We start from the raw sequence: 12,545 nt of genomic DNA, 5'->3' as shown, positions 1-12,545 counted from the left end.
ATGAAATATTTTATGTGATCGACGTATATTGTATTGATGATGAATTATTGTATGTTATTATAGGATGATGATACATTTGATTGTGTGGATAATTGGGTGCATTTACTTTTTTTTTAAAATATAAATGTTCATTAATGTACACTGAACAAATAAAGTAAACTAAACTAAAAACGCCACTGCCAATCAGACGTGCTTTTATTTAGAAGGTCACGGCCGGAAGTGCGGTGTTAGATCAGGTACAGCTGGACGTAGACATATTTCAGAGTGGATCACTTACTGACGTTTCTCTCCTCCCTCGCTCCCTCCCCTCACTTTCAATTCAGCCGAATCATAGCTATCTGACAGACAGGTACATGCGTCGTTTCACTAGACAGCAAACACCCGCAGTTTGGTGAAGCTCCAGAAAACACCAGAACATCTAGAGAGGAGTCCGTCTCATAAAAAAAAACAACAACAACAAAAAAGTAGCAAAACCAACTACTGCAGCGACCCTGAAAACACACAGAAATGGACGAAAAGGCGTTCACGAAAGAACTTGATCAGTGGATCGAGCAGCTCAACGAGTGCAAGCAGCTGACGGAGGGACAAGTGAAAAGTCTGTGTGAAAAGGTGAGATATGTATATTTTAATAACTTGACCCCCTTTTCAACCACGAGTTCCTGTCAGCGTCTTCCCTCACTCCTCTCTCCTTACCGCCGCCTTCCACACATTCTTAAAATGGCGTCTATAGTGTACATTTCCCTGCGTGGTGCGTATATTTGTCATCATAACGAGGTGTTAGCTACTTATTTATAGCACATGTGAATGGTTAGCTGTTAGAAATATCTGGAAATGTTGAATTACGAGCTCATATTAGTTATTTAACCACGCTGAATTCAAGACACATACCACATTTTACTCCCCTCCTCATCCACACTGTCGGTTACTGTGTGTGACCTGTAGCATCTCTGTTAGTGCACTCAAGTTTAAAGTGGACTCGACTGACAGCTTCCTCACATTAATTATATGTACGCAGTTAATTTAATGTAAGAGAAGCTAGCTATGTTTTTGAGTCTTATCCTCAGGTCAGGTGCAGCTCTTTTGAAGCCCTGGTAAAGGTGGGTAAAAGTTGTGTTTGTCATCCTCTGCTCTGTCAATGCGGGTTTTTTTTTTTTTTTTTTTTTTTTTGGCTTCATGATTTCATTATGCAGCATTTCCCAGAGGTAGCCAAGACATTAGCAGTTAACCTCTGACCCCTTTGCCTTGAACGTAGCATTTAATTTACTTCTCTTGTCAATAAGTAGTGAGACTGTCCCGTTTAACAGGCAATAAAGTGGTCAATTTTCAAACTTGAACATGACATCACCTTGTTTAATTGGTCCAAAGTACCCATGGGTGACAAAATAAAAGGAAGAAAACAACATACAATGACTTGGAAAGGTGTTGAGCTGCCAGAATAGCATCAGTGCACCTTGGCATTGATCCTTTAAAGTCTCTGAACACCATTTATCCCAAAAGATACTCCTCCTCATTTGGTGTTTGGATGATGATGATGGTGGAGAGTGCTGTTTAACATGTTAGTCCAAAATCTGCCATAGGTGTTCAGTCAGGGTTGAGATCCAGTGACTGCGAAGGCCCCACAGCATGCTCATCAAACTATTATATGTGACCCCCTCATCACCTACCTACGGATGAGGGCATTGTCATCCTGGAAGAGACCATGCACTCCCTGCTGTCAGGATAGAAATGTTTCATCATAGGATAAAGATGATCGCATGGAACAACTGTGTATTGATTTACAGTGACTCTTCCCTCTAAGGGGATAAGTAGACCCAAGCCATGCCAGGAAAATGCCCTCCCCACCCCTCCCACAGCCTAACAACAGAGATACCAGATCCTCCTCGCTGTTTAGGGGTCAAGCATAAAGGTCTGTACCGTTCTCTCGGTGAACCCCACACATTCAGTCGCCCACTTGTCGATAATATTCGTGGTTAGGATTCATCTGACCGTATCACTTTCTGCCACATCTTTGCAGACTGGTGCCTGGTGGTGGATTTTTTTGCACTGTGTTGAACTCTTTAATGTGCATTCAGCATTGGTATGAAGGGTTTTTATGCACTGTCACCCTCCTATAATATATCCCTCTCTATGTAATTGTGGACGGACAGTTCTTGCTGACACGGTCTGACCACATCCTGCGTTGACTTTCTCAGTCAGCTGATGGAGAGTTGCTGGTTCTGTTTTTCCTTATACATAATATCACACTAATGCACGAGCATCACAGCAGTCTTTGTTGACTGAAGCTGCTGCCGTCTGTGCCCCAACAATGAACTCTCTTTCAAAGTCACTTAGATCTTTTTTTTTTTTCTCTCTCTTGTCATCTTGATACAAAATGAGAATGAGCTGGGCCTGCGTGACATTTTAATGACGCCACAGAGCATGATCGGATGTTAATTGCTCATTTAAACGTAAATATGTTGACACGGTCATGCTTTCGGTGTCAGTGCAGCGTGTGTTTGACCTTTTTAACTTCTCCTTTCTTGTAACAAAACCAGGAGCTTGATCTCATCCAGCTGTTATCTATTGTAATACATGCTAATAAGAATACATGAGCAGTTTCTATAGTAACCATGCAGCTTCCTTTTGCTGATAACAGGCCAACGGTTTCTGCATACTTCTCCGGTCTGAGCTTGAGCTTAACCCCAATCTCTCTTTGACATCTTTCCTGGTCAGACCGCTGCTTACTTCCAGCTGTAGAGGTCTGTACTTTAAAGGAAAATGTATCTCTTGGACTCTTCTTCTTCTGGTATCCCGGTTCTCCTTAAATTCAAAATTTGCTTATAGCAGTCACTAAATTTGGATGGATGTTTTTATTGCCGTTTGCCATATCTGTGTTCATTCTATAGCGGGTGGGCTTGATCCCACTCAGCCTCTTAAAAGGACTGAGAGATGAGGCCCACAACCATGTTTGGAGTGCTGTTCACTGCAGTGTAAGGTCACGCTATTCTCAAGTGGCTCGTTAATCCCAGCATTTGTTTTCCTTTTTCGCTCTCCTCTGATACAGTCTGTTCCAGTAGCTTGAACTGCATTATTCAACCCTGCAGGTCAAGATCCCAAAACGGGACGTGGGCCCTCTTCGTAGGACGGGAGGGTCCAACTAGCTTAGCTGTAGATATGTATTGTTATTTATACATTTCTGTGTGTCATCTTTTAGTCTTTTAGGTAGTAAGGAGAAGGAGGATGTCAATTTTTATTCTTATTTTGACTTAACAGGCTCTTTCCCCTGCTGATATGATTTTAGAAATACCTCTGCATCTCTACATCTGTTTTGCAAAGCTAGACAATCAAGAAGACAGATTTGTAGATTCTGCGAGCAGTTGTCATAAATCAGCAGAAAAATGAACACAATGCACAAGGAGCATGTAGACTGTAAAAAATATTGTTTCTCTTTCCTGTTGCTCTCCACCGTTTCCTCCCTAATGCAGCAAAGATGCCATAAAAGCAGTCGAGAGGAAAAAGGAAAGCTACGGTTTCCTAACCCTGAGGCTTTATCACTGTCACAGCTCATATGAGCTCAACATCTCCCAAACTACTGTCTACCTGTGTCTATCCATCCTTCCATGGCTCGTGTGTTTAATATATTCAGCAGAATGCACCTACATAACATCCTCCCCGATTTAAAAATAGCAGAGGATATGATTGATTGCTAGTTGCATCACTAAAACTATCAAAGCCTTTGTTGCTAAGGGGATCAAAGTGTGTGACTCAGGATAACAGTGTTTCATTGTGACTCAGAGGGCGGCCGTCTCTGTTTTTGGGATGTACGGGGGTGTGGAGGAATGAGATGAGAGGTGTAATCTGTCCTCACTTCTTTGTTATTTCTGCTTTCTGACCATCCCCGAACTGGCTGAGCATACCAAAGTTTCAGCGTGGTGTGTAATATAATGTAGGGAGAATAGCTATAAGCTTATTATTATTTTTTTTTTAGTATCCCGTTTCTCAAGGCTGTAGATGTGTTTTCTATAATGATGTTTTACAGAGTACTGAGGTCACCTGTTTGATCGTTTTCTTAGTATTTAATCTAGTCTCAGGATTAAATTAGATGATTGCTGCAGACGATGCTTTGCTCACTGGAAATTGATTTTTTTATACACAAAGCAAATGTAATTAAACCCTTTACACATGCTTCAGATACAGAGAGACACACATATCCTTTCCATTTCGTTCTTTTCTTTTTTTCGCGGTTCAAAAATAAACCATTTGAGAATTACATAACCAGTCAGACAATGTTTTTTTTTGCCCTTAATTTTTAAGCCCTGTGTTGTTAACATCTTTGCTCTTTTATTCCCTTATGAGGCAGCGTTTGAGAAATGTAGGCTTGATTTCATTTATTCGTCTTTGTCTTGACTTGGTAAACAAACCTCAAGTGGAGATTGTGATTCACACACTATATTTATAAAGGGAAGCAAATGATACAGCTGTGTAAATGGTAAATGTTTGGTAAAAGATGGGGGTTTTTGTCAAACATTAGTATGACATCATGTAAAGTGTTTCAGACTGATGTAATGATGTCGTCACACGATGATATTTGCCCTACTTTCTTAAGCTGAACACTTCTGTGTGACTTCTGTCGGTGTTAGTCAGGGTAAATGTAGCTTTATTTGCTAACTGATGTCACTGTTTTACTCATAAAATGAATTATTCAGTATTGTGTATTTTTGGATACAGTGATGCTAAATAAGTAGAAGTCCTTTTTAAAAGTGTTCCAATAATATCATTTCAAAATGGGACAAATGGGAATCAAAAACAGTATTGATGTATGCATAACAGTAACCTTTGAACACTGAAGCCTATGACTGATGCTGACATACGGTCGTTAAAGTCATCTCAGCAAAATTCACAGCTGTACAAAAGCTGACGTCAACCTTGTCCACACCTGACATAAACATGTGTCTCGAGTGACCACTTGTGATCGGATCTCACTTCCGCTTCAGTAATACACACTTACATCATTTCTGACTCTCACACTGAGCTGAAATGAAATGAGCTCACATGAAATAGGTAGATAAGATAAATAAACATAGTCTCTGTGTGTTTTGTCATTTATGGTTGCAATGGGGTTTCTCTCCTCTGCTGTGTTTCACTGGAGCGGAGCAGAGGAGAGACAGACAGCGACAAATACACCTGTTACGTAGAAGCCATCAGTCTCTCACCTGTACTTACAGCTTTCCACTTGTGATCCCATCATCCGATCAAGACACATTTTAATGGCAGGTGAGAACATGGCCAAAGGTAACAATTTGCTGTCATTTTGCCGCTGTTTTCCTCACCAATGATAGTGCTGCTGTCAGTGAAATGTTTAACTTTTAATGACCATAAACATCTTGCGTGATGTCACCCCTCGTGTTTGTTGTTTTACTTTGTTGTGAAGCTTAGTTTGCCCTAAGTTGTATCTAGAAGAACCTTTGGCCATGTTTAACTCTCTTTTAATGGGATTATATTGCGGCAGCCGGGAAAATGCTGATTTCACGTCTCAGCACTTGGCTAAGCAGTGTGTTGACTGTGTGGCTTTCTGCTGTCCCGGGGCGTAGCTGTAATCTGGGCCCAGGAATCCCTCCCTTTTAGCCTCTCTGGGGCATTTCTGCCAAAGGTGTGGTCTGTACTTTGGGGAGAGGTGATTACGTAACCCCTGGCGTCATCTTTTTTTTCCTTCAAAGCTGCGCTGGTACAAACTGTGATCTGGCGTCTCATGGATCAACAGCTCTCTCTCTGTCATACCCACAAAGCTTAAAACAGGAGTCATGAAAAAGTTATCCTGGTACCCAAAACAGCAGGTCACATGTTAGAACTTAATCCTGATGCTGATTGATGCTGAGTTGTTTTCTATAATTTTTTTTGTTGGTTTATATTGTTACATGAAAAATACACCTGGTAAAGGATATTTTGACGATTTTTAAATATGAAATACTGTTGTGAAATTGTTACTGAGTACAACCAGCTATAAAGGCCAATAATGAGATGTACGTACTGGCTAAAGACTAAAAGAGGTTAAAAACTGGATAATATTCAAATCAGTGGTTCAATCCCGCACACAGTGAGCACATATAACAGGTCTGCTGTAAATGTGCTAGATTACCAAGTGCACATTAACCCAGTTCTAATCACTTGAGCCAATGTAGGACACAGAGGCGATATCTGATGTGTCATCAACATATTATTAATACAGTTCAGTGAAAGGCTGCAGAGCTGTAGGATACGTACTGTCTGTGTCACGCATTGACATAGTAAAAGATGTACGAATGAATTAATAGATAGAAGGAATAACATTTTATAAGTTTTTTTTCTTTTTTTGATTGGGTAGTTCTACTTATGCTTAGATGAAGTGTCTGGTATATTATTACAAAGGGATCTAAATTTAGACTAAAATGAGATCAGATAGAAGTTTGTGTGTATAAACTCAGATTTGTTTGAAACAGGAGAGAAACTGTGTAGTTAGCTTCATCAGTGATTCATAGCTGACATGAAACAAAACTGAGAACACTGCAGCTTTCAGGCAAGATGCCAACAAAAACATTTAATTGGATTCCCAATTAAAATGACTATGGTAATTATATCTGAGTGCAGTTATGTACCTCTAGAAGTACTTTGTGTTCCTAACCTGATCTAGAGGCTTTGATATAATCTACTCTATGTCCCAACAGTTAAAGTTTAAAATGATCACATATAAAATAAAATGCAGAATACAAGAAATATATATATATTTTTTTTTTTACATATTTCTGAGATTAGGAAAATAGAAAAATAACCAACAAAAAGTACATGTGCAGGAGGAGCCCTGGCCCTCCTATGGTACTAGTACTAGGCAGGATAGTGACACTAATACTGTTTAAAACTACTGTGCCTTTTTAAAAACTTTAATTCACTGCACAAATTTGGTCATTTCATTTCTAACCAGTTATACAGCACTCAATGAAACAGAAACTGCCACTAAAGGAAATAAAATGTGGACTTCAGAACAGCAAACATCTAACAGGATCACAGACAGACTGACTGACCTGGCCCACCTCAAATGCCCGTTTGTGTGTTTATTTATTTCACTCATCTCATCATGATTTTTTTTCCACTCAGAGTAATTAGTGAGGTTGTGAAAATATATTGCAGCCACTCTTTAATACAGGCATCTAGACTATTCTCTCTCAGGCTTAACGATTCAATTGCTTTAGAGTCAGAGGCTCTGGTCAATCTGTCATCCCAGAGCTCAGTAATTCAAAGGCCTCCTGCCACATGGTAGTATGGGCACGGGGAGAGTGTCTGTGTGTGTGTGTAATATAGGTCAGCATTGTGCAGCGCTGCAGTCCTGGTCTGTCCTGATCTGTCCTGGTCACTGTGGGTCTGTCTTTCTTTCTCTCTGTACCATCTGTCGGGGGTGACAGGTCAACTTCAGCTTCAGTGACAGCATCAATTCTCTCTTTCTCTCTCAGCCTGATTTCATTTATTATTTTAAAAGGATGAAAATATGGAGGGGGGGAGGGGGGGAGGGGGGGGGGGGGGCTCAAAATGCACCATCATCATCACCATCACCCATTTAGAAAACCAAACTGGGAGTTGCTTTCAAAGAGTCATGTGATAACAATCTTATGAAACGCATACATAAGCGACCCCCAGCTCACAAGCGGATGCATAGTGACCTTTTCACTGGAATCACATCTCAAGAATCACTGGTGTATGTATCCCCTTCCCCTCCCCTCCTTATTTCCATTGTCCATCTCGCTGTCATTTTACAGACTCCTCACTCCGTCTCTCATCCCGATCCACATCTCTCTCTCTCTTGTGTCTCGGTGCGTCAGATGTGTCTCGTGGTCAATCGTCTCAGAGAGTTTTACTCTCAGCTTTCTTTGCTCCAAAGCTCCTTAAAATGGCTCATCCAGCTGACCGGCCCCCTTAGTCAGAGCTAGTCTGCCGAGCCAGACTGACTCCAGGAATAGGCCTTGTTGTGGGTCTCCAGATTTAGTACTGGTACTGTTAAAGCTTTCTTCTATTTTTAGTTTTATTTTAATCTGGCATCTAGCTGTAAAGATATTAATATCAGGCACCTGCTTAGTGAAAATTAGTCAGAACATAGCTTAAAATAGTAAAATGACCATGTATTTCCCATTACGTCAAATAAGAGTTATCACAAGTTTTTTTTTTTTTTTTCCCTTGGTATATTTTGATTGTTTATTCAGTGTGTGTGTGTGAGTTGTTTGCAGTGAATCAGCAGACAGCAGCATTCAAGTGTTTCCTCTAGCAACACTAGCTGCAGGCCACATACTGAGTCACCCACTGGTGCAGCAATTTTTAAACTACACCACGATGAATTCTGGGTAGAACAAGCTCCATCCTCGAAAAAATATTTTTAATAGTTCCATTTTCGGGTGCAGTTGCTCACTGTTGTGTTTCCATAGCTCTCTTTAACCATAGCTGAGTCCTCTTAAAATAATAATCTGACTAAACCAAGACCAACGACTTTTTTCCTCTCTGTCCTCGACTTTCGGAGCGTCACACCAATTGATTTTTAGAAACTGCTGCAGTGAAGGCAGAGTTGTCTTTTCCTAGTGTTGCAAGGCAAGCCCACAGGAAACTGGAGATACACACACCCACACATATACACAGGCGTAGGGGCTTATTTCCTTGGAGAGATTATGGCTGGTGGTGATGTTGGGAGTTGTGTTGTAATCACTGCGTAGCATCTCGATGCAGACCCCCACTGGAGACCGATTTGGAAATTGTGCAGTGAGGTCAGCAGGAAATTGTCCGTTCCTGAAATAAAGATGGGGAACAAATAATGACATAGAAAATGAAGGTGCACAGAGCATGCGATTACACTGCGGGATCACATGGATTTTACCGCATGGAAATAAACAAAACACAGCGCAAAACATATACAGTGGTTACTCAAGATGATGACTTCAGATGATGTCCAAATATACAGAAATATTGCAGGATTTGTTTGGATTTTCTTGACTTTTGAGATCGTTGTATGCCTCTTTGGGTTTTTTTAGTATCATTTGCAGTTTTTGTATGTGTCTTATTTCATGTTTTTCTTTTTCTTTTCCTCTCCAGGCAAAGGAAATCCTGACAAAGGAGTCAAATGTCCAGGAGGTGAGATGTCCAGTGACAGTGTGTGGTGATGTGCACGGGCAGTTCCACGACCTCATGGAGTTATTCAAGATAGGAGGAAAATCTCCAGACACAAACTACCTGTTCATGGGAGACTACGTGGACAGAGGGTACTACTCTGTAGAAACCGTCACTTTATTAGTAGCACTTAAGGTAAGTTCAGTTCGCCGCACTACCGAGTCCTCACACATTTGACTGATATCAACTTTTGAAAACCAGTTAACATGCAGCTCTGTTCTGTTCTGTGCTTGTATTTCAGGTACGTTACCGGGAGCGCATCACAATCCTCAGAGGGAACCACGAGAGCAGACAGATCACACAAGTGTACGGCTTCTATGACGAGTGCCTAAGGAAGTATGGTAACGCCAACGTGTGGAAGTTCTTCACAGACCTATTCGATTACCTCCCCCTCACTGCCTTGGTAGACTCTCAGGTGAGAATACACGTGGGTTGGTTTCACAGATAAGATATATGTGTATATATATGGACTGAGAAGTACAGGTACTTTATGTTTAATAGAGTTTAATGTTGCTCAGCGGAAGTTGTATATAAAACTGTTAGTTTAAGAAATAGAAATGTGTGATGGATACAGAAGTTGATGATCAGAGATAGGTTCTTGTATGGTCTGTTCATACTCAAATATTCCTCTCCTTCCAGATTTTCTGTCTTCATGGAGGCCTGTCACCGTCCATAGATACATTGGATCACATCAGAGCACTGGACCGTTTGCAGGAAGTGCCACATGAGGTAAAGATAATACGAAATTGCGTCTTCAATTTCCAACAGCAGAGTTAAAAGCCGGAAAGTCAAAATTTAAGAACAAGCGCTAACCTGCCCATCTCTCTCGTCCTCTGCAGGGTCCCATGTGTGACCTGCTGTGGTCAGACCCCGACGACCGCGGCGGCTGGGGCATCTCCCCCCGAGGAGCTGGCTACACTTTCGGTCAGGACATTTCCGAGACTTTCAACCACGCCAACCGCCTCACACTGGTGTCCCGTGCCCACCAGCTGGTTATGGAGGTGTGTGCCTGTGTATATACTTCATTGTCAAATTATTGGTTGCTGAGGATTCACTGAGCACATTGTCTAATCGATTTCAAAAGCCACCATGCATGTTGGTAATTTTAACAGGCAAATATGAATTTTAGTAGAGTACAGCTACAGTAAATTATTACTTACTTCACTGGTGTTTATTCATTAGAGATGCTGAAGTGAATAAAGATGAAAGATCTGTGCTGCAAAAAACAGTAAAACAAGCAGTTATATCACCAGCCAGTTCACGAACATGTTTAGTTTTGTATTATAGTAGCACTTTATCCTGAATTATACATCTCCAGTGAATAATGCATCAATTTTCCCCAGGGTTACAACTGGTGCCATGAGAGGAATGTGGTTACAATATTTAGCGCTCCAAACTACTGCTATCGCTGTGGCAACCAGGCAGCTATCATGGAACTAGACGACACCCTCCAATACTCGTTGTAAGTACAGCCAAAATTGAAAACTGGAGCTGACACATGTAATTTAGTTGATGTCTAAAATCTAAAAGATTTTCATGATTGTTGAGTAGTTTCGAGTAGTTTTTCAAGTGATACAGAGCACCAGTCTTGTAAAACTGAAATTATGTGCAAAAGATTGTGACTTTAATGGATTTTCTTACTTTTTTTTTATCCCTCCTTCCACCAGCTTGCAGTTTGATCCTGCGCCTCGCAGAGGGGAGCCTCATGTCACTCGTCGCACCCCAGATTACTTCCTGTAAACTATGACCTTTGATCATTGTACAGTCAAGTCCAGTATTGCCATGATATATGACCTTCAACTGAAAACAACATGAAGGAGGAAGGGGAGGGTGGGAGCCATGGGGGCGGGGGCTACACAGCAGTGCACATTGTATATTCACACAAAGACCTATTTAAGCATTTAGCAGAAACAAAGTCTGTGTGTAGATGGATGGACCAAAAGGTGTGTGCCATAATCATTACAATATTCATTGCTGAGGACATGTATTGAAAATCTCTCCCGACAATGATGATAAAAAAAAACAATCTCTTCCTGTACCTGTGTAGCTGGACTGATGGCACCGAGGTCCAGGATGAAAGTTTGCTACTTCAAATGTGGCGAATTGAATCCCACATGCCATGGCTTATGTCTAGGAGATCTGAATATGATCTGTTTGCACTTTTGTAAATCTAAAGAAATGTAACATATGTCAAAAGATGAAAAGATTTCACACTACAGATGCTTTTTTCTTTTTCTTTTTGATTTTTAAAAAATGACAAATAAAGCCCCCATCAGGCAGGTTTTACACAAGCTTTCTTTGTCTTGTGTAACTTTTAAGGAAAACTCTTATGCAGTCACCCAGCTTGGTGTATATGATCAACAGATGTGTTCATCCACATCAACTCACTGACTCCCTCTGAACTACAGAGTCTGTATTAACCAAACCATTTGAATAATAAAGATGAAGGTGGCTCCTTGATGTGACTACTGTTTTCCTGTTTTATAACACTGAGAAACTATGCCCTGAAGTGACCCGGTGTTATGGTCTAGCTTACAAGATCCCTGTGGGTTTAGCCAATTGGAGGTCTGCCATCTCACCAACCAGGGAGTAGCTCAGCCATCTGGACTGCAGGTTGGCTGGCAGTGCAATGTTTAAAGATTTAGTTCAGGATGTGTGTTTCAGAGAGGTCTATGAACTTCTTCTTGGAGAGTGTCACTGTCCTGTCCGATAATAAGACGGCTGAGAACATAGAAAACCTGAGAAACGCACGTCTCTCATGTACCAATGCCAGCATTTACTGTCTTTGCATTTTGCCTTTTAAGGTAGGGATATTGGTGTGAGCACAATAATGAGTTTTCACACCAAATAATATTTGATTATTGAATTATAATTATTAAAGACTAGATGTATTTGAAAGGAGATAAACAATGCTAATCTGTCAAACCAGAACAAAGATACATATTTACACTGTCAAATTCATTTTTCACATTTCTTAAATCCTCCTGTGATCTATGAGGTTTCTGTAGTTTTTGCCAGGGAACAGTTGCTTTCATGTGCCAGCAGAAATGTAGGAATAATAATTAAAACATAAATAAACAAAAAGACCCCAACTCCGAAGGCTCAATTTTCAAGATGTGTGAAATTATCATTAACGTATGATTGGCATTTCTTTGTTGACAGATAATATTACTTTATGTGTGTTCCTATTGTGTCATTTTTGTTGTCATTTAGCACATATAGATTGTGCCTAGTAAGCATTTTCTCTGCCATTCATTTAATCATTGAGCAAATGAAAAGAAAACAATCACAGAACAAAACACAACAAAATGTTTATATTACATAATTTATGAAAATAGCAGCAGTGATGCAACGTTTAGAAATAGTGATATTTAAAGTGATATTTATGA

The 12,545-nt window shown here is 40.5% G+C and overlaps 1 protein-coding gene across 1 annotated transcript; it reads left to right on the top strand.

Annotated features, from left to right (window-relative positions):
- The first annotated feature begins 358 nt into the window (after positions 1-358).
- ppp2cab (protein phosphatase 2 catalytic subunit alpha b) lies at positions 359-10,962 on the top strand. The gene is made up of 7 exons (XM_053332390.1): positions 359-609; positions 9,082-9,291; positions 9,398-9,571; positions 9,796-9,885; positions 9,996-10,157; positions 10,500-10,618; positions 10,824-10,962. Exons 1-7 carry the CDS (start codon positions 508-510, stop codon positions 10,894-10,896), a joined length of 930 nt encoding a protein of 309 aa, XP_053188365.1. The 5' UTR covers positions 359-507; the 3' UTR covers positions 10,897-10,962.
- Positions 10,963-12,545: the final 1,583 nt, after the last annotated feature.

Source organism: Scomber japonicus, chromosome 13 (genome assembly GCF_027409825.1).
Source record: "Scomber japonicus isolate fScoJap1 chromosome 13, fScoJap1.pri, whole genome shotgun sequence".
Lineage (NCBI taxonomy): Eukaryota > Metazoa > Chordata > Actinopteri > Scombriformes > Scombridae > Scomber > Scomber japonicus.
This window is presented reverse-complemented; position numbering and strand designations above follow the sequence as displayed.